Genomic DNA, 19,869 nt, shown 5'->3' with positions numbered 1-19,869 from the left:
ATGATCATTTATTGCATTTTTTGTTCAATATCTCACCCATTCTCACTATACAAAAGTAAGCATTACATTTCCTCACACGTTACCATCCAGAACAAACTGGTAGGCCAAGCTGAAGGCCTGTCATTCAGATGTGTGATTGCACTTCCGTGCACACTGGTCCCTCTCTTCCCTTCTCGTTAACCCGCTGCTTCACCACTCGTCTGCGGCCCTGTTTGAGTCCTCGTCCGCTACAGCACAGTCCAGGCGCTGCACACCGGGAAGCGCCAGGTCCCTTTCATTAAGCTTCTCCAGAAAGGAGGAGAGCAGCCTTTTGTTTAAATGGTCCGTCAGGGTCCTCTCTTCTTCCACCCGCTCCTTGACGACATTCTCTCCAGACTCCACTTCTTCCGCCTCGATGTCCGCGGCGACCTGCGGAGGGGCCGACTGGTTGTTCAAGGACAAGCCGTTCGAGTGCTCGCCCTCCCCGGTCTGGTGTTCCGTCCAGCTCCCGGCGTCCGCCCCAGATTCCGTCTCCATTTGTGATATCAAAGTGGTTTGCAATGCGGCATTTTCCAGCTCCTTCAGGCGTTTACTGTGGAGGCCACAGGCGGGCGGTTCATTTCCAGTCGGGTTGTTGTTGTTGTGAGGTGGCTCACCAGTTTGCTCCATCATGTTCTGCGTCAGGAGAGTTTCCCATAGAAAAGAAAGACGTCTGTGGCGCAGATTGTGAAGTGTCACCTCCCCGTGGCCACATATGTTACTGCATCATTCATGATAAAAGTAGCCTACACACTGCAGCAATCGATGCCCTTTCCTGTCCAAGAAGTCCAATGTGTTCACTATTCATTTCTTTAGGCCAGGTTTCCAAATATTCAATTTAAGTAATAGTCATGCATAAAAAAAACTTTCCTTATTAAAAGTAGGTCACTAAATTACGGTCAATACTTTAAATAATAATAATAATAATAATAATAATAACTTTATTTATATAGCACCTTTTAAAAACACAGGTTTACAAAGTGCTTTGACAAACAAGAACAAAGCAAACTAAACCAAACACAGAAGAACATTAACAACAGCAAGAACATAACAAATGCAAAATACTAAAAATAATTAAATACAATTCAACAGAGAAGAACCCAAAGTGCACGATACCCAGCAGACATATATATAACCCGACCGTCACAAGAACCATGATAAGAACCCAGGCAACACAAGAACCCAACAACACGAGCTGAGACCAAGAGGAACCAAAGATTTAAAAATATGTAAGAAACTAAAAGAGCTGGGGAAAAAAAAGATAACAGCAATAAGAAGGTAAGAGCAGTAAAAGAAATAGAAACAAGTGGTTAAAGGATAAAAAAAAAAAAACTATAATATTAATAAAAATAAAAAGTAAATATAAATATGAAACATAAATAGACAAAGTAAGTAAGATGAGGAATTACCAAGTTAAAGCATAAGAGGAGTTAAGATATGAGCATAAATATGAGATAAGAGCATAAATAAAAGTAAGAAGTAAAAGAAGATAAAAATAGTAAAACCAGTAAGAAAAGACATTAAGAAGACGACATCACATAGTAAATTGTAAAAGTAAACTAAGACATTGCTAAGAAGATAAAATATATACATAGCCTCAATAGATCCAAGGCTGTCTTGTCTTCATTTATATTTTGACAATAATGAAAAATGATAATTTAATCATAATTAAATGCAGATGATGATGTCACGATATTAAAGTCGTCTTCGCTAATCTTTTTGGCTTGGCTGAGCTTCCGTACAAAAAGTATTGGTTTCCATGGGGACGAACGAACATCCAGCTAGTTCAGATACTACAACGAAAGGTAAAAACCTTAATATCAAACCAATAAAAACAATGTGACATATGTGCCAACCGTCCGTCGAGTAGTTAAGAAAAGTGTTTTCGGTTAGCAGGACGATTTTCTTGTTTTACCATCGACAACCCCAAGCGTTCGCTCTTATTTTGCTAATTTCAATTTAGCCACATGCTACCTAGCTTCTGCTGCAGCGTCAGTGTAAACATCGGCTGCTAGTGCAACATAAACGAATACTGATATCCAGTTTAGTGTTAAGCGAAGGAATCTTGTGTATCAAGCTAGATGTTTTCAAATGTATGATTACAGAGTTGCTGTCTGACCAGAATTATTACGACTTTATCTGCGAAAGTCTATCCTTTACAGATTATTATGCAGATTAATTTCAAGTCTATCTTTTACAGATTATTATGCAGATACATTTCAAGTCTATCCTTTACAGATTATTATGCAGATTAATTTCAAATCTATCTTTACAGATTATTATGCAGATTCATTTCAAGTCTATCCTTTACAGATTATTATGCAGATACATTTCAAGTCTCTCTTTTACATATTATTGTGCAGATTCATTTTCTTGGTTGTCTGTTAATTCATCTTCTTTCTTCTGCTGTTAGAGGAGGAATCAGTACATGTCTTATTGTCAAGTCCTCAAACGTCAAAATGTCCTTCAGAGACTTAAGAAGTAAGTGTTGCTCGCACTCACGATTAACATGACATCATCTCACAGGAAACCCGGTGTATCGTGTCCATGCAGGACAGTAAATCACAATTGCATCACTTTATTTGGCAGATTTCACAGAAATGATGAGGGCCTTGGGCTATCCTCGTTTGATTTCTATGGAGAACTTCAGAACACCAAACTTCACTTTAGTTGCAGAAATCCTAATATGGCTTGTAAAAAGGTATGCCAACACTTCTCATATTCTTCTTTGTAATAAAGTACAATCTGAAAAGCGATGATGGTTTCTTAATTTAAGGCTTTTATGTCTTTATTGTCTCATAACATATTTAGCACACCTTTCTTTGGTAGTTAAACTGGAAATGTATTTCACAATATGTTGTTACTTCATATGTTGAGTTTGACCTGTCCCAGAAGTCTGTTTAATTTAATCAGCCAAAATCCCTCTCTTTCTCCACTGCATAGATACGAGCCTCAGATGGATATCCCTACTGATGTAGACACAGAGTCAGACAGAATATTCTTCATCAAGGCTGTTGCCCAGTTTATGGTGATGTCTGTTCTTTAAGTTATGCTGAATGTACAACTAACCTTTTGAAGACCTGCAGTTAGGTCGCCTGTCTTAACTGTTGTCTCTTGTGGTTGCAGGCAACTAAGGCTCACATCAAGTTAAACACCAAGCGTCTCTACCAGGCTGATGGCTATGCAGTGAAAGAGATGCTGAAGATCACCTCAGTGCTGTACACTGCAATGAAGACCAAGCAGATGACACTGGGGGATCAAATCGAGGAGGACAACAGCAAGTTCAAGTTTGACCTCGGATCACGTGTGAGATGTTCTGTTTACACTTTATAATATAAAGACTGTGTTGGCATATTAAGCTCAAAACAGCCCTTTAATCTACAAGGAGTCTAGGATAGAAAAGTTACATCAAGTGACATTTAGACTGAGTCATTGTTGGAAACTACATAAAATGAGGCAAATTCCATATATTGTTTATTGAAGCAGATGTGAATGTGCTGCTGAAGAAATGTTTTTTTTCTGCTGATTATGTTTCACTCTATCTTCTTCAGATTTCAGATCTTAAAACAGCTCGGCAGCTGGCATCAGAGGTCACCTCCAAAGGAGCATCTCTGTATGATTTATTGGGAAAAGAAGTGGAACTAAGAGTGAGGGAAATCATTGAATTCACTCACACACACACACACACACACACACACACACACACACACACACACACACACACACACACACACACAGTGGTGTAAGAGAAAACATTTAAAGGAAAAGTTTTTTCTAGACTCAAAATTTTGAAATTATACAAAAATTAATTTCTCATGTTCTTTTAGTCACACATTAGGCCCAAACCAAATAGAATGATTTCCTCAGTGAAAAGAAAATGATGTAACCCTAAACAATTACAACTTAAGTGCTGTTCTTTTGTTTATGCAAAGCAAAAAAAAATAAGTTGCTACTCTCAGATGATAATAGCCGTATTATGCAAGTGTAGTCAATATGAAAAGATATCAGTGACAGTGGTGCAGAAGATTTCTCTAATATCTGAGTTTTCAATGTCCTTTTTAGGAAATGAGAACTGCAGCTATTGCCAGACCTTTGGAGATCAATGAAACTGAAAAAGCCCTGAGAGCTGCCATCAAGGAGGTTTTGGTTTGTATTCATTCTTTTAACCTTCATCCATATTTTCACACGACCTGTTTTTATCTTAATGTACTTAATCTGCTGTGTTCATTACAAAGGAGAGTGTGGAGAAGACCAAAGACATGCTTAGTAATGTTGTTTCTGATGAAACAAGTCTGGATGCAAAGATAGAAAAGAAGAAGCAGGAGCTGGAGAGGAATCGTAAGAGGCTTCAGACACTGCAGAGTGTCAGGTCAGTTCACAACCTGACAAGTACTTAAAAAGGCATAATAATGGGATGACTTAGAGTAAAGTAAAAACAACAGCAACATATTTTGTTCCTCCCACATTTTAAATCTGAACAAATCGTTGCTATGTGTGTTTCCTTTCCTCTTAAGAGATTGTCTTTTGTTTCTCTTTCAATGTTTTAGGCCAGCCTTCATGGATGAATATGAAAAGATAGAAGAAGATTTGCAGAAACAATATGACACCTATGTGGAGAAGTTCAGGAACCTCTGCTTCCTGGAGTCTCAGCTGGATGAATACCGTAGACTGGACCAGGAGAGGTTTGAGGTGTGTGTATATGTCACGGACACCAGTCAGCATCTGATGTTTGATTATGTGACTTCAATGGAAGTGCTTGGAAATGGCACTTTTATTAAGCATGTTGTGCTGCCTATTGTCACATTTCTGTATAAATCCAGCAGACAATGGGAATAAAATGACCACTGGTGAGATCTGAAGATGTGTGAAACATTAGCGTCCCTCTTCCTTTCTTGTAAAAATGACAATAAATGACTCTGTTATTAAAATTCAGATGGGATAAAAGTGTTTTTCTGTTTCTTTTTCGTTGCAGGAGGCTGAAAACACAATGAGGATGATGCAGCACAAATTGAGGGAGGAGGAAAGAGATCTAATGAGGAGTTCTTGTGAGACAACAAATTACAAACTGAGCAAGCTAAGCAATAGTCACAATCATAACCCCATTATGTGATTGCAGATGCTTTTTTAAAAAAACGTTTTCTGCAGTGAAAGACGAGGACTCTGACATGGATGTTCCAGAGGATGAAGGTTCAGACAGCGACATGGAAGTGAATCGACCTTCCAAGCCAAGGCCAACACGAAACGGCATCATGGCAGGTACACAGGCCAAGTCCATGTCTTAAACTCTAATTTACTTATTACAGAAAATAAATGTTTATCCATTTTCTGTGGTTCTGATTATTTGTACATGGTTTGCAAAAATAAATCAACAATACATAACATGATTTCATGTAAATGTAATGTTGCCTCTATTTGTACCATAGGTCGAGGAGGAAGATTCATTGGAAACATGCAGGGAGGTGACAGCGATGAGGTTAGTACTGTATTAGACACATCAAGACAAGATTCCCTCCTTCTTTCTCTACAGTCACACATCTCCTTATATCTGTCCTGTCTCTCTCGCTACAGAATGACGTGCTTATAACAGTGGTATTAACTAAGTGCCTCATGCACCAGTTTCATTTTCGGATCAGTTTCTGTTTTACTTTGAATTTTCCATCTTGCCTCTGTTCCACATTTGACTTTCTCTGTCATACACTTATGTTTTGAAAGTCCGCTTTAGCTGTTTCCAGACGGCCAATCCCTTATGTCAAAAAGCAACGGAAGGGAAAGGTTTGTTAAGGAATCTACTCTCCTAAATCCTTGTTCATCTATGTATTTAAAGGAAAAATCCATTCTCAAAACATTTGACAAAGAAAGGGTTGTTTGCACAGGACGGGGAACAGACCTTTATTAGCATTGCAAACCCTGTGTTCTCAAACTCCATTCTGCTCCACTGATACATCTGTGGGTATAAATGATATTGCTTTCTTGTCTTTCAAATGCATTCTTACATCCGTGAGATTAACAGTAACAGTGTTGAAGTATTTGAACTGGATTTTTCCTTTAAATTAGGTTAAACTGGTCCCTTTAGTTGACTGGCTCTAGGTAGAAGTGTCCCAGTTTAGTGATTTACTATTAAATGAGGTCTGGACTGGGCGTGTTTCCATTACAGCCAAAGAGATGTTCAGTAATTAGATCCTCCTGTCTGATGTTAATGTGAGACATTAGATGGCTTTAAACTAGAATATAAAACATTTCCATCCATGTTGTATTGCACATTGAGTGATCAGTAATTACACGAGTGAATAAAGTAGATACCTGCTTGCTACCCCCTGTTTCAGACTGAAGACAGTGAGATTGATGTGGATGAGGACGATGAAGAAGATGAGGAAGGTGAGGAAGAAGAGGAGAGCAAGGATTTGGAGGATGACAGTCTGGAGGGACCAGTATCCGGGGGTGCTCGCCCTTCCAGGGGTGGTATGAGACCTCCTATCATGGAGGAGAGTGACAATGACTTCTGAGTGTAGAACACACATAAAGACAGGCTCCTGCTGATTCTGTTTCCATCACCTGGAAAAAAACAAATGCATTAATCATTATATTAAACCATATAATTTTTGATTAGTAAAGCATACGCACAGTTCCTGTTTTTAAATATGTGTTAACTGTTTATGTAAATAAAAGCTGAACTATTTTATTTTCTGTGTCTCTTGACTGAAGTCCGACAGGTGCATAATGTTTCATTGTCATTAACATCAATCTATTATTTTTTTTTTTTTAAAGATTTAACTTTACATAAATAGTGTAGAATTTTTATTTTTCACTGAAAAACAAAAGAAAAACATACCCAGTTTATAATACATGTGCAGTATAAGGCCAAAATGTACTCCTAGAGGAAACATTTATTTTAGTTCAAATGTAAATTGTCAAGTCATTTTAATTTTGTTTTGTGAGTATTTGCAGCATTTTTTTTCTTTAATGTGCGAGTCGTGTTACATTCAACAATTCATCTCGGGAAAATATTTACAGTCTATGCTTAATCATACAGTGAGGCACAATGTGTCAATACATTTACCGTTTCAATGGATTCTTAAATCTTAAAGAGAAAACTGAAAACAGCCAAAGTGAAACTACTTTGAAGTTAAAGCGAAGTCGAAAGCAAGACGTTTGACTTTAAAATGTAGTGGAGGATGGAGCATTTGGCTTTAACGGTGAGGAGCATAGACTGTATGATGATGATAAGGAGGCGGAGAGGAGTGCAGCACATTTTCGGTGAAAGAATCTACGTCATCAGTGTGCGCTGGTTGCAGAGGAGGAGGAGGTGGCAGATGCCTCTTCGAAACAACACTGAACTGTTGTCTACCTACTACCCGGTTTTTCCTCTCATACTGGTATGAAACCGCTTTATGCTTGAATATATATAAACTGGGATTAGTATCCTCTCAGTTAAATTTCGGCAACGTTATCTAGGGACTGAGTCGTTTCAAAACGTAGAGGCTTGTTTACCAGGCTAACAGTAGCTAGCTGTAGCTCAAAAACCTAAACACTGACCTGCAAAACTGAAGTCGTTTGTGTGATTTTAGAGCACTCTCGTATGGTTATTAGTTTTTCATAATCTTTGAGAACTCATCTCTTTTGCTAAACTGTTTGTCCGCTAACCCACATTTTCTAAAAAGGTTTAGTGATGTTATCCTGCAGTCATACTGACTCTGTATACAAAGATAATGTAGGGAGAAACAGATGTGACACATAGGAGTGTAAACATACAGATAGTATAAAAACATGGTGTTTAACATGTTGATTTCAGTTCATTGGAGATAAAGAACAAAAAGTGCTGTTGGAATAAAAAAAAATAAAACTACACTTCAGCTAGTGAATATGGTTTTGTCTTGTGTTAGTGCCAGTCCCTGATCAAACTGGACTAATCTATTCACTGTCAAACTGTCTGAATGATGGTCCTTATCAATCCCCGTCTGTCAGCTGAAGAGCAGCTGTTGGGATGCCAAAGAAGTTCCAGGGTGAGAACTCGAAGGCCGCCACAGCCAAAGCCCGCAAAGCCGAGGCCAAGGCAGTGGCAGACGCCCACAAAAAGAAACAGGAAGAGGATGCCCTGTGGCAAGAAACTGACAAACATGTGCTCAAAAAAGAGCAGAGAAAGGTGAGCTGCGTAATGAGGTGGACTGTTCATATTTCTGTCTTTTCATAGTTGTGATTTTGGGCTCGGAGAAGTTGCTGTTTTTTTGGATTCTTTTGTTGACTGTCATCTGGAATAATTCAAATAAGTCAATAACTAAAGTCCTGATGAGATAAACTATTAACCATCCCCAGTAAAACACTATTGTAGTTTGTTAGCAAGAACGTAAAAAAGAGTTTAAATGCAATTTTAAGTGATCATCAGCATTAGTATATGTGCCAAATAACAATTGGTGGTTTGCCTCTCAAAAGCAAATTATTTAGCATACTGTCTTTTTACTGGAGTCGTCATAACTATGACTATCTTAAACTATCCCCAGTTTAAGCTAACCTAATTGTGGATTTTCTCAGTTACATGCAGAAATGAGATTATGGTTATCATGGATGGTCTAGTTTGAAGTCAACAGGGAATTTCTTTCAACTTCATTGTTAATTTGTTATTATTGGTTACAGCAAAACTGTTTGGTTGTGGGGGTTCTTAATCCTCATGGATGAAACGGGGTATTAAGAGTGATTGCATGTGTTGACTTAAGTTTAGCCAAACTACTTAAAAACAACACATTTCTTAATCACAAATTCTGACTTGTGAACATTCTGTTGTTGCAGGATGACAAGGAGAAAAAGAGGCTTGAGCTTCTGGAAAGAAAAAAGGAAAACCAGCGACTTCTGGATGAGGAGAGTGCTAGGCTGAAAGGTAAACTCCTGAAGGAGGCTGCAGCTGGAGGAAAGTTAACCCGAGCCCAGATTGAGGAGGTGCTTCAGAATGAGCAGCTGCAAGCGGAGCAGGAGCAACAACAGCCAAAAGGTACAGTTAACGTTGAAATGTATGACAAATTCAGCTGCTTATAGGAGATCAGTTACAGTAAAACATCACTGGCTGTTAAACAAATTTCTAAATACACTGTATTTACCATGACACCATCTTTGTCATGTCACAAAATAACATTTCCTCCCACAGAAAAGAGCCACTTGGAGACTCCACTGGAGGAGAACGTGAACAGAATTATTCCTGAAGAAGGAAGTGTGGAAGCCAGAACAATAGAAGATGCCATCGCAGTGCTCAGGTAACATTTGAACTGACAATCTGTTGTCTTTGTGATTACATTGATGCTGATATGTAATGTGTTCCAAAGGGTCATGAAACAGTTAACGTTACCTGTGAATGCAAGCAACCAATCCTTACATCCTCTCTCTCTCTGTTGCCAGCACTGGGCCTGATGACTTGGACCACCACCCAGAGAGGAGGATGAAAGCAGCGTTTGCTGCCTTTGAGGAGGCCAACATGCCCCGCCTAAAAAAAGAAAATCCCAACATGAGATTGTCACAGCTCAAACAACAGCTGAAGAAGGAGTGGATGAAGTCGCCAGAGAACCCGTTAAACCAACGTTTTGCTGGGTACAACTCAAAGTGAACGCACTCTCCTTCCCAATAACTCCACGTGAAAACTGGCTGCCTACGCGCATTTGAGACTTTCATTGAAAATTGAGTAATTCCATTGAAAAATGAGCGTTGTTGATGAGAGCTTTACCACCAACTGCCCAGAAACAATCTCTTCCATACCAGAGGACTCGGCTTTGTTTGATTCACTTGCAGGGAGAAGATCATTTTCCCCTATCAAGGTCACAACTGATCCCCATGTTTGTGCACTTTGCTACTAATGAGGCAATTAAAAAAATCTAAAAAGTAACAATAATTCTTCTTTGTAGCACTTCTGGCGAGGTGGGAAGCCTGATGTTTTCAGAGTCATTTATTAAATTTCACCACTCAATCATCAATTTCTCTTGTTGCTTTTAAATGCCAGACGTTCCCTTCTGTTGTCAAGAGGCACACATATCAAGTCGCACACTGAAGTTCAACTTTCTTGATAACAGCTGCTTGATTACAATGTTATTTTTTTGACTGGGGAAAATGCTCATTTGCAAAAAATCTAGTAAATTGAAAATGACTGCAGCTGGGATTTTTTTTTTGTTTGTCTTCTGAGTTACTTGCAAGTGATCAAGGACCCACAGTGATCAGAAAAAGAGCCTGTCATCGAGTGCAGAGGCTGAAGAATTTACTTGAGTCAGATTAGTTCAAATGCTTAGCTTGTTCCTCCCCTCAGCAGAGAGGCCTTGTAGTAACCAATCATGGACTCATCACTCAACGAAATAGATGCTGAGTTCAGCTATTTGTACAAACCTACAGATGCTCTATTATATTTTAGCTATACAGAAACAAGCTTCTTAAAACATAAAGACCTCTTTCTTAGTCATGTCCAGACCTCAAACTGTCACTGAAATTCACTACCCTTCTCTAAAAAAATCAATTGGGTTTTAGTTAGCCATCACTTCAGGGTCCTGATATATTGCTTTTATTTTCAAACAAAGGGGACCCGGGTCCTGATCCAAGCACTCAGAGCATTGTTAGTGCTTTGTATAAATTACTGGTTCAGGCTTTCATGGTAAAACGTTTGACCTTTTCTATGTCCTATTTATTTAGTTACTCTTCAAACCTATCTTTAAAAGGAGTCATATAAAATGCAATTGGGGCATAGCCTGCCATTTGATGAAATTCAACATCTTAAATCTATTTAAAATCAACATCAAAATTAACTTTCTAAATGAATACCCTTCTTTTTGAATGTACACTTTCATGTAAGATTTTCCCTCTGCCACAGAAGGAGCTTTAGCTTTTGAATTTGTTTGGTATTCATTTATACATCCAGCGTCAGTGTCCAGTGCTGCAGTCAATCACAAAGGTTTTCTACAGCGCAGCAACATTTATATACTGAGCTGCTGAGGCAGCAGGCTGCCGGCTTTTTGTCTGAGGCCAGATGGAGAGACAGACAGCAGTCATAAAAAATGAGCATTAGCAACCTAGCTGCTAAAAACAAAAAGCTGTATAAGATAAACCACTTAACTAATATATCAGTGTATATCAAGCAAGTCCATCCATTCAATGGTTCAAATGCTTGGAAAGTGCAGAAAATACTTTTTGAAAAAAATGTAATCTAAATTTAATTTAAAAATTAATCAATACAATAACAAATTGTATAGCCAAAATAATATAGCTTAGTGTTTCATTTATTCGCTGTAAGAAAAGACATATCTAATAATCACCATCCATAAAGTAAACATCATCAAATATCACAAAATCCAACTTTTAGGGTAGAACATTGTGTAAATTGTGGATGTTTTTTTTTCTCATACTTTTAAGTTTTAGTATTATTTTTTCCAAATATATATTTTCATAACATTGTTATAAAAGATCATTTTGTTACGTCAAAAAGCACACAACTGAAGAGGACTTGCACTTGTGGCCAGATGCATTCAGAGCAACATTTAAAAATGGGCGCCTTTGTCTATCCAGGCTCTTGTGGCAGAGGAGATAAGAGACTGTGGGAAGGCCTTTGAACAACAAAGCTTCAATGACAAGTTCAACTGACCTTTTATTTCCTTTTATGCATTGGAAACAACCACTTTCTTTTCTTTCCCCTAGCAACCTAATCAGTTCACTCTCATTTTATCTGGACTTCTTTGAGCTTCTGCGTGTGATGTCCCGACTAAACGCGGCGGTCTGATGTTCAAGGTTTTTGTTTTTCTACATCCTAACCTGTGGCTGCACCCTCCCACTCCCTGTCCATTTGCATGGCAACCCTTTAACAGGCCAGCTGCTGCTGCCCTTTTCTTTCTTGATGTTGAATTCTAATCATTACTTTCAAAGGAAAGCGTCTCCAAAGCTCCTTTATCAAGTGTTTGTACTGAGGAACAAGCTGCTGTCCAGCACCTACTCAAGCTGCTCGTCCTCCTCTTAAACCAGGAACATTTCCTATAAGTAACCTGCTTCTTCATGTTTGGAGAAAAAGGACACATGGAAGAGGAAGGTAAGGACTTTAAGGAGCAGTCATGACTTTTCTTTTTCATGAATACTTTTTTATTTAGAAGAATTGAGATGTTGAATTGCAGCTCAAATGTGTAAGTACACAATAAGTGAGTATATTAGGAATAATAAGGTTTGCCTTCTTAGGAAATGATTACAGTGTTCAAGCTGTCTTTGTGATCTTTACAGACTTAACACTCAGGATGTTTGTTAGAGGCTAATACATTTTTATGGAATAAATATCTGTTGGAAAAAGAATCAGTAGTTTTCATATAAATGTGAATTGTATATGGTTTAGTGGTTATATGATGATCACTGAATAGGTTTTCTTGGTAACGGTCCTCTTTGATTCTGTTTTGTGACAACATAAATTATCAAATACTCTGTAGCACAAGATGACGTCCAACTCCTAAAAGTCATTAGACGGTAAACCCTGCACAATAAGACTAAGTCTAAAAACCCACCTTTTTAACAAAGCTTTCTGCTTGTGCATTTACTTTCTTTAGTTGCTTAGTTGATGAAATTTGTTTTTATTTCTATTTGATTTTTTTTCTGTAGCACTTTGAGATTTTTTTATTTTTTTTTAAGATTTATTTTTGGACTTTTTGTGCCTTTAATGGAGAGACAGGACAGTGGATCTGAAAAATTATCCGGTGATTTCCAAGTACATTAGAATAACGTAAGAGGGGGGGCCACATCTGATTCTGACAGACTGCTTCACATTCATAACCAGCTGAACACACAGTTTGAGGTTAAGAAAATTGTTGCTTCTATTACAACAGTGATGGTTTTACACTCAACATATTTTCTCCCTGCATGACAACAGGAGTGTGGACTATTACTGACTGGTGTGTTCGACTTTCCCCAAAATGTGTTTGGAGCAAAGGCCATTATTGAGGTCTAGGAAAGGGCAACGTTTGTTGTAAAATGATAAAACAAATATATTTTTCCTGGAAAACTGGGAACTATTTTTTCTTCTATTCTGCTGTCATTTGAGAATCCTACCTCAGCCCTAAAGTTGATTTAAGGGCTGTGTTTTTTGTAAAAAAAAAAAATTAAAAAAAAAAAGGGGGGGGAATTGATGGCTACTGTGTGCACATTTGAACTGTAATATACTGCATTTCAATATTTTTTAGGATCTCTGTTGCATAGTGTCCTCATCTTTTCTCTTTCTCATCCCACTATTGTAATCCTAACTTCCATCTTATTTCAGCTCTTCAGTGATGCCATGAGGTTGATCCTTGTTAAACCCACCAATGCCACTCGACGTCTTGACTCAACAGGTGAAGTCTTCCATGACGGAGAGAATGAGCATTGTACCTCAGGAGGTCCATCAGGTCCAACAAAAACTCCTGAGGGACTGCATGATCGGTACTCAGGTGCCTCTTTGGAATCGTCTTCTTCTCCACAGGAGACGAGTCTGTGCCGTGTTTCGTCTTCACCCTGCGAAAGATCCAATGGAATCAGTCCAACAAGGGTTCCAGCTCAGAAGTCTCCGGTGAAAACCCGAAACTTAACCTTATCGCAGCTGAGTGATCAGGACTGGCTGCTGCTGTGTGGCCAGGTTAGCAGTGTTGGAGATGGCTCAACATCAGCAGAGAGAGCAGGGACCAGTGTAGGACATCCAAACCACAATGACAGATGTGGTTGTTCTTGTCCTGGTGCACACCAACAACACTTAGAGGCTTCCAGTTTTCATCTGCCATCAAATCAGGGAACAATCCAAGACTGCTACTCCAGGGTTTCAAACAAGAAAAGCCTTTCAACTTCACCACAAACCCAACATTTCTCTCAAAGCACCCCAAACCGGACCTCTTGGCAGGTTATTCCACTGCCAACACACCAAAGGGATCTTCAGGATAATTTCATGCTTCAATGCAGTGACCCAGAAGGTCAAAAAGATTCTTTGCAGCAACAGCCTTGCAATCATTTAAAACTTAAAGACAACGGCCAAGCAGTGCATCCAAATGTATTCAACATTCCTTTGAACTCCTTTGAGTGTGCTGAGGCAAATCCGAAACCACCTCACCAGCATTCTCAGTCTGCTGTTGCTGCGGAGCTCAACTGGAGGGAGATTTTTGGTAAAGAGCCATTGTTAGTTCAGCAATGTCAGAAGCAAGATTCTCAATGCGGGACAAGTGGCGATAAAACCTGCAAGTCATCACGAGAGCCCTCGATCATCCTCAAGTGCCGACACCTCCCTTACAATCCTTTGACTAGCACCCCGCGGATGAAGAGGTTGTCTACTCCGGCAAGTAACAAGAGTCTGCAGTCCTTCTCGGCAAGTCAGTTTAGTTCACCGAACCAGAATTTAGTGGCGGAGAGAGCTAGACAGGTACATACATATTATTTGTACAATACATTATCACTATTTTTTAAATAGTAAATCCAATTATTCATTAAATTGCCATCAATGAAAACTTCACTTACTTTGCCTACCTATCATTACACATTGAAATAGTAAGTTCCACATATAGTGCACACATTTTTTATGGAACAGGTTTTTAACTGTACAATTCAACTTTCTATCAAAATTGGCCATTTAAAATAAAAATAAGCAGTTCCCCAGTATGATTGGTGCGACAAAATCTTTTCTTGTTGATATTCATTGATTTTCTTTTTAAGTCACTTTGGTTTAAATTGATTTTTCTAATTAAGTGTGGTTTCTGGTTGTAAATAATGTTTTTGTTGTGTTTTGTTGCAATCTGCTTTTTTTTAGCATAAAAATATTTTGGCTGAATAAATTCATACCCTGTTCTGTCTGGCGTACTTCTTGTGCAGATGACCTCTCAGCACCACATTGGATCAAAACCATCCCTCCCTAAACACACATCTCCACCTTCTGACACCTTTGACACAAGTGACCTAGTCAACGGGGATGCAGTGCATCCGCTGAGCAGCCATGGCACTTTGAGATCCAGTCTTTCAGAACTCAACTCTGGCCAGCAGCCTCTTCAGCTTCTTCACAGCACCATCCTGGAGGACGCCTTTTCCAAAGTCATCAGAGAAGATTCCAGTAAGGCCAACAGTGAGAACCTGACCAGGGAAGAAGGCAACGTACCGCAGAAGAAGACCAAGGACATTAGCTACCGGCTGGGTCAGAGAAGGGCTCTCTTTGGGAAGCGCAAACAGTTAAGCGACTACGCCTTGGTCTGTGGGATGTTTGGCATCATTGTCATGGTGATTGAGACAGAGCTTTCAAGAGGATTTTACAGCAAGGTGCCTTCCTCATCCCAAGCCCCTTATTCATCAAGTTTGATAGTTTGACTGTAGATTATTAATGATGTATCTGACTCCATTATTTACAGGAATCCATATATTCCTACATACTGAAAGGCCTGATCAGCCTCTCTACTGCTTTTCTTCTTGGACTCATCGTGATGTACCATGCAAGGGAAATCCAGGTATGTGGATAAAGTAACTCTTGTGTACTGCTGGTTCTTGGTTATCTGGTTAACCTAATTTCATTTTTTCTTCTTTTTACAGCTCTTCATGGTAGACAATGGAGCTGATGATTGGAGGATAGCGATGACCATTGAGCGGGTTCTGTTTGTTGTGTTGGAGCTCCTCGTCTGTGCTATCCATCCAATCCCAGGTCAATATGTGTTCACCTGGACCACCAGGCTGGCCTTCAGCTACACAGCATCAGTAGCGGACGCTGATGTTGACATCATCCTCTCTGTTCCCATGTTCCTGCGCCTCTACTTGATTGGCCGGGTCATGCTACTTCACAGCAAGCTGTTCACGGACGCTTCCTCCCGCAGCATTGGGGCGCTTAACAAGATCAGCTTTGACACTCGTTTTGTCATGAAGACTCTGATGACCATCTGCCCTGGAACAGTCCTGCTGGTCTTCAGTGTGACCTGTTGGATCATTGCAGCGTGGACCGTGCGTGTCTGTGAAAGGTATTAGCTTCTGAACTTCTCACTCTTCCTTTCAGTCAGTTCTTAATATCACAGATCTATGTAAATTCCATTATTTAAAAGTGGGTTGTGATAAAAAAAAAATAAAGCTTACATCAAGCTTATTGCAACTGAACAAAGCTTTTTTGATATATTTACACCAATTGCTGATACAGCCAGTTGTCATGTTTACACAGGTATCACGATGCACAGGAAGTGACCAGTACTTTTCTTGGAGCCATGTGGTTGATATCCATCACCTTCCTATCTATTGGCTATGGCGACATGGTCCCTCACACATACTGTGGGAAAGGCGTTTGCTTACTGACAGGAATCATGGTAAGTTTTCTAAAGACAAGTAACCAGACATGTAGTTGAAGGTAATATCAAACTCAACATACCCCTACAGTATAATACAGTATTTCAACATGTTTTTAGATTTACTTTTGGGCTTTTTTATTTATTTATTGGCAAGATAGGACAGTGGATAGAGCCGGATATCAGGGAGAGCGAGAAAGGAGAATGACATGCAGGAAAGAGCCAGAGGTTGGATCCCAACTAGGGCTGCCCGCTTGGGGGACCACAACCTCATATATCAACACTTTTTGGCCTTAAATCCACAGTTAAGCTCATAACATATGACACATATACTGTATGTCCTACAATATATACCTCTCCTACATACACAATTATTGTACAGTTGGATGGTAATTACTTAAGATGTTTCTGACTGAAGCCTGAAAATTGCTACTTTTGCAAAATCATATTGTATTACTTTAAACATGTAAGTAATGGTTAAGGCTACTTTAAAAAATCCTGCATTAGAAAGATAATAGTATTTTTCCTAACCACGGTATGCCAATGTGTAACTAACCACTGCCCTCCTCGACAGGGAGCAGGCTGTACAGCCTTAGTGGTCGCTGTTGTTGCAAGAAAGTCAGAACTCACCAGAGCCGAGAAGCACGTCCATAACTTCATGATGGATACTCAGCTCTACAAAAAGGTCTTATAACAATCAGACATGCACATATTTTTCTTTTTGATAATGAATGTGAATTTCCAGTCGTATGTAAACAGAGCATGGAATACAATACAAATATTACTGACTGTAAATACATTTTGAAACACTGCTGCTCTGCTGTATCGTATGCATATTATTCTGTTCTAATATTCTGTCACAGATAAAAAACACAGCAGCCAATGTGCTGAGGGAGACGTGGCTCATCTACAAAAACACAAAGCTGGTCAAAAAGATCGACCATGCCAGAGTGCGCCACCATCAACGCAAATTTCTTCAAGCCATTCACCAGTGGGTATAAAAAAAAATGTCATCAGGGGAGCATTACGGATAGATAATGAGAAAATACATTTTCAGTTTCAATAACAAAGATGGGTTGGCTTTGATGGCATGTTTAATTAGCATGCTAGTTTTTATCAGTAAAAACTGAGCTTTGTATTTATTTCACATGCCACAAAAGTGACACCCTTTTCAATTTTAGACTGCGAACAGTCAAAATGGAGCAACGGAAGCTGACTGATCAGGCCAATACAGTCGGTGACATTGCTAAGGTTTGTATGAGCAGTATCTTTCACTCTTTTAAAAAAATTGGCAAAGGAAAAAAAAAGAAAGCCTTCCCAATCCAACATGACATTCCCTCATTGTTACTTCCCTTCCACATGATGTCTGTGGACAGTTTGGCCAACGAACAATTGTGATAATTCTGAGGGAAGAATAGTGTTTATGTGCTCCCACATTTTTCACACTGAGTTTGAAATATAATCATCGCCCAATAAATAAAAAGCAATTTCATACAGAAACATCAATGTAATTCAGAATTTATTAATGCCTACATTCAAAGAAATATTTGTTAAATATAATGTATCATTAGTCAAATGTGTAGTGATTACCCTCACAAAATATTATAACTATAGATACCTGGCCTGACCTCCTGGCTGTTTTGTTTTTTTGCAGACTCAGAACATGATGTATGATCTTGTGTTAGATCTGCAGCACAGAAGCGAGGAGCTTGACAGGAGGATTGTAGTTCTTGAAGACAAACTAGACTCCATCCTTCTCAGTGTGCAATCGCTGCCTGCCGTGCTCTCTCAAGCAATAACAAAGCTACAAAAGGATTTCCTGGACGACCTGGCCTGTCGTGTCCACTTCCTATCTTCCTCCCTGAGCTCTGAGTGCTGCCCGGTCCCTGCCAGGCAGCTCTGTCCTGGACCCACCACACCAGAGACACCATACAGCTCCTAACCACACTCAGAGCTTTTCTCTTAGTTTATTTTTTTTTTAACTCTGTTACATTTACTCAGTGTTCAGTTAAACATATTCCCTCCTGGGAATAACCGCCTCACACTGAGCAGCTCTAACGACACACAAAGTAAGGCGATAAAGGGGAGAACCTTATGCATTATTTTTCTCTGCTTTAAGTTTCACTGTACGTTCAGGGAGAAACAAATGACCAAACATTGGTCCATAAAGATTCCTCTAGACCTCCAGGAGATACATACTGTATCTAGGCAGATGAGTTGTAAACTATGTATGATGGATTCAAATAAATGTTGTTTTTTTATTTCTTACCTTTACCTGTTTAGGCAGGAAATTTTAGTTAAATAAAGTTGTTGTTATTTAAGTTGTATACCTAAAAATGTTGGGCCAAATGCAATAGAAATATATTTTTATTCATATTTAAATCTCCTTTGTGTATCACTCGCCTTTGCCTATTCAACATTAATATTTGTGTCTCAGTGTTTGAAGCTGTTAAGATATAGAGACATACATTAGGTCTCTCAGAGGTGATTAATTCTTTGCCAACATTTTTACAGCTAATGGTGATAGCTTGCGCTTGAGCATGTTTTCTGCGTATAGTTAACTTTCTAACTGCTTCCAAGTTTTCTGTCATGTTTTAAGACTCTGTGCTCTCGATGCTGGCTGGTGATGGTCTCAGGGCTGATGAGCTCGCAACTCTTTTTAATTCCATTTGTAGGCTACTGATATCCTGGACTCAGTTGCCCCATTAAGGACTAAACACTCTAAACCCCTGTATGAGCCCTGGCTGAATGACAACACATGCACTCCTTAGGCGTGTGTGTAGATGAGCGGAGAGAAGATGAAAAAGACATACAAACTTTTAGTGCGTTTTACAATACTACGGGACTGTCTGTTTTAGTTATCAGAAAGCACATAAACATGCTAAGTCAGTGTATATGTCTAACCTTGTCTCTATGAACAGTCACTGGCCTCTGGTCCTTTAATGAATCCGTGTGACTCATCTTGCATTGTGCCATCAGCCTAACTCTGTAATGACTTTCAAAAAATAATGTATCAACAAAATATCTGCTCTTCTTTACTCTCATCTTGTGCTGTGGACCCTTCTATTACTTCTAAATGCCCTGTTGTCTTTTAGCATTTTGACCCTATATCTCTCTCTTTGTTGTCTGATATAAGGCATCATATGTGGTCCACTAACAGCCTTCTCGACTGTATCCCCTCTCAGCAGAAAAATGTCGGACCAAGTTCAATCTCCGATTAGAAAACATAATTTTGACCCCTCCATCCTGTCAAATGTTAGGCCAATTTATAAGCTGCCCTTCTTTATCGAAAGTCATAGAGAAAGTGGTTCTCTCACAACTACAGGAGTACCTAGAGTGTCATGAGATCCATGCAAAGTTCCAGTCAGGCTGGAATCATGCCACAACTCTGAAACACCTCTGCTAAGAGTTTGCCATGACCTTCTCCTCTTTCAGTTGATTCTTGGGACTCTGCTGTTTTCGTGATGTTAGACCTCACTTCTGCCTTTGATATGGCGGATCACGGGATCCTTTTATCACACTTTGAGCATTGTATAGGTTGTGGGGTCCCGCAGGGCTTCATTTTGGGCCCTGTTCTCTTTTTGATGTATTTGTTGCC

The 19,869-nt window shown here is 39.2% G+C and overlaps 3 protein-coding genes across 4 annotated transcripts; all 3 read left to right on the top strand.

The window, feature by feature from the left end:
* Nucleotides 1-1,718: 1,718 nt before the first annotated feature.
* On the top strand, nt 1,719-6,697 carry cluap1 (clusterin associated protein 1). Of its 2 annotated transcripts, XM_061033844.1 has the most exons (14): nt 1,719-1,823; nt 2,432-2,499; nt 2,608-2,719; nt 2,962-3,046; nt 3,145-3,324; nt 3,570-3,665; nt 4,081-4,164; nt 4,254-4,387; nt 4,566-4,707; nt 4,991-5,063; nt 5,164-5,274; nt 5,442-5,491; nt 5,731-5,790; nt 6,342-6,697. In XM_061033844.1, exons 2-14 carry the CDS (start codon nt 2,478-2,480, stop codon nt 6,519-6,521), a joined length of 1,329 nt encoding a protein of 442 aa, XP_060889827.1. In that variant the 5' UTR covers nt 1,719-1,823; nt 2,432-2,477; the 3' UTR covers nt 6,522-6,697. The 2 variants fall into 2 exon arrangements, with proteins under 2 accessions (XP_060889827.1, XP_060889828.1); XM_061033845.1 differs by lacking the exon at nt 5,731-5,790 and having other exon boundaries at nt 1,720-1,823.
* Nucleotides 6,698-7,268: 571 nt separating this feature from the next.
* ccdc124 (coiled-coil domain containing 124) lies at nt 7,269-9,968 on the top strand. Its single transcript, XM_061033841.1, has 5 exons — nt 7,269-7,391; nt 7,981-8,158; nt 8,800-8,998; nt 9,152-9,257; nt 9,400-9,968. The coding sequence occupies exons 2-5, from the start codon at nt 8,000-8,002 to the stop codon at nt 9,602-9,604; spliced, it is 669 nt and encodes a 222-aa protein (XP_060889824.1). The 5' UTR covers nt 7,269-7,391; nt 7,981-7,999; the 3' UTR covers nt 9,605-9,968.
* Nucleotides 9,969-13,090: 3,122 nt separating this feature from the next.
* Nucleotides 13,091-18,252, top strand: kcnn1b (potassium intermediate/small conductance calcium-activated channel, subfamily N, member 1b). Its single transcript, XM_061033840.1, has 9 exons — nt 13,091-14,386; nt 14,833-15,270; nt 15,360-15,455; nt 15,538-15,956; nt 16,151-16,292; nt 16,846-16,956; nt 17,135-17,262; nt 17,453-17,522; nt 17,926-18,252. The coding sequence occupies exons 1-9, from the start codon at nt 13,280-13,282 to the stop codon at nt 18,211-18,213; spliced, it is 2,799 nt and encodes a 932-aa protein (XP_060889823.1). The 5' UTR covers nt 13,091-13,279; the 3' UTR covers nt 18,214-18,252.
* Nucleotides 18,253-19,869: the final 1,617 nt, after the last annotated feature.

This window comes from Labrus mixtus, chromosome 3, assembly GCF_963584025.1.
Source record: "Labrus mixtus chromosome 3, fLabMix1.1, whole genome shotgun sequence".
Lineage (NCBI taxonomy): Eukaryota > Metazoa > Chordata > Actinopteri > Labriformes > Labridae > Labrus > Labrus mixtus.
Note: the sequence above shows the minus strand (reverse complement) of the source record. Positions and strands in the feature narration are given on the sequence as shown.

What these genes read in the sequence shown, in the direction of transcription:
- cluap1 (XM_061033844.1), top strand. Translation starts at nt 2,478, where the DNA reads ATGTCCTTCAGAGACTTAAGAA. An exon ending in AGTTTGACCTCGGATCACGT is followed by an intron (nt 3,325 to 3,569) that starts GTGAGATGTTCT and finishes TATCTTCTTCAG; the next exon opens with ATTTCAGATCTTAAAACAGC. An exon ending in GAAAAGAAGTGGAACTAAGA is followed by an intron (nt 3,666 to 4,080) that starts GTGAGGGAAATC and finishes TGTCCTTTTTAG; the next exon opens with GAAATGAGAACTGCAGCTAT.
- ccdc124 (XM_061033841.1), top strand. Translation starts at nt 8,000, where the DNA reads ATGCCAAAGAAGTTCCAGGGTGAGAACTCGAAGGCCGCCACAGCCAAA. An exon ending in TCAAAAAAGAGCAGAGAAAG is followed by an intron (nt 8,159 to 8,799) that starts GTGAGCTGCGTA and finishes CTGTTGTTGCAG; the next exon opens with GATGACAAGGAGAAAAAGAG. An exon ending in GATGCCATCGCAGTGCTCAG is followed by an intron (nt 9,258 to 9,399) that starts GTAACATTTGAA and finishes CTCTGTTGCCAG; the next exon opens with CACTGGGCCTGATGACTTGG.
- kcnn1b (XM_061033840.1), top strand. Translation starts at nt 13,280, where the DNA reads ATGAGGTTGATCCTTGTTAAACCCACCAATGCCACTCGACGTCTTGAC. An exon ending in CAAGAGGATTTTACAGCAAG is followed by an intron (nt 15,271 to 15,359) that starts GTGCCTTCCTCA and finishes CATTATTTACAG; the next exon opens with GAATCCATATATTCCTACAT. An exon ending in TTTCTTCAAGCCATTCACCA is followed by an intron (nt 17,263 to 17,452) that starts GTGGGTATAAAA and finishes TTTCAATTTTAG; the next exon opens with ACTGCGAACAGTCAAAATGG.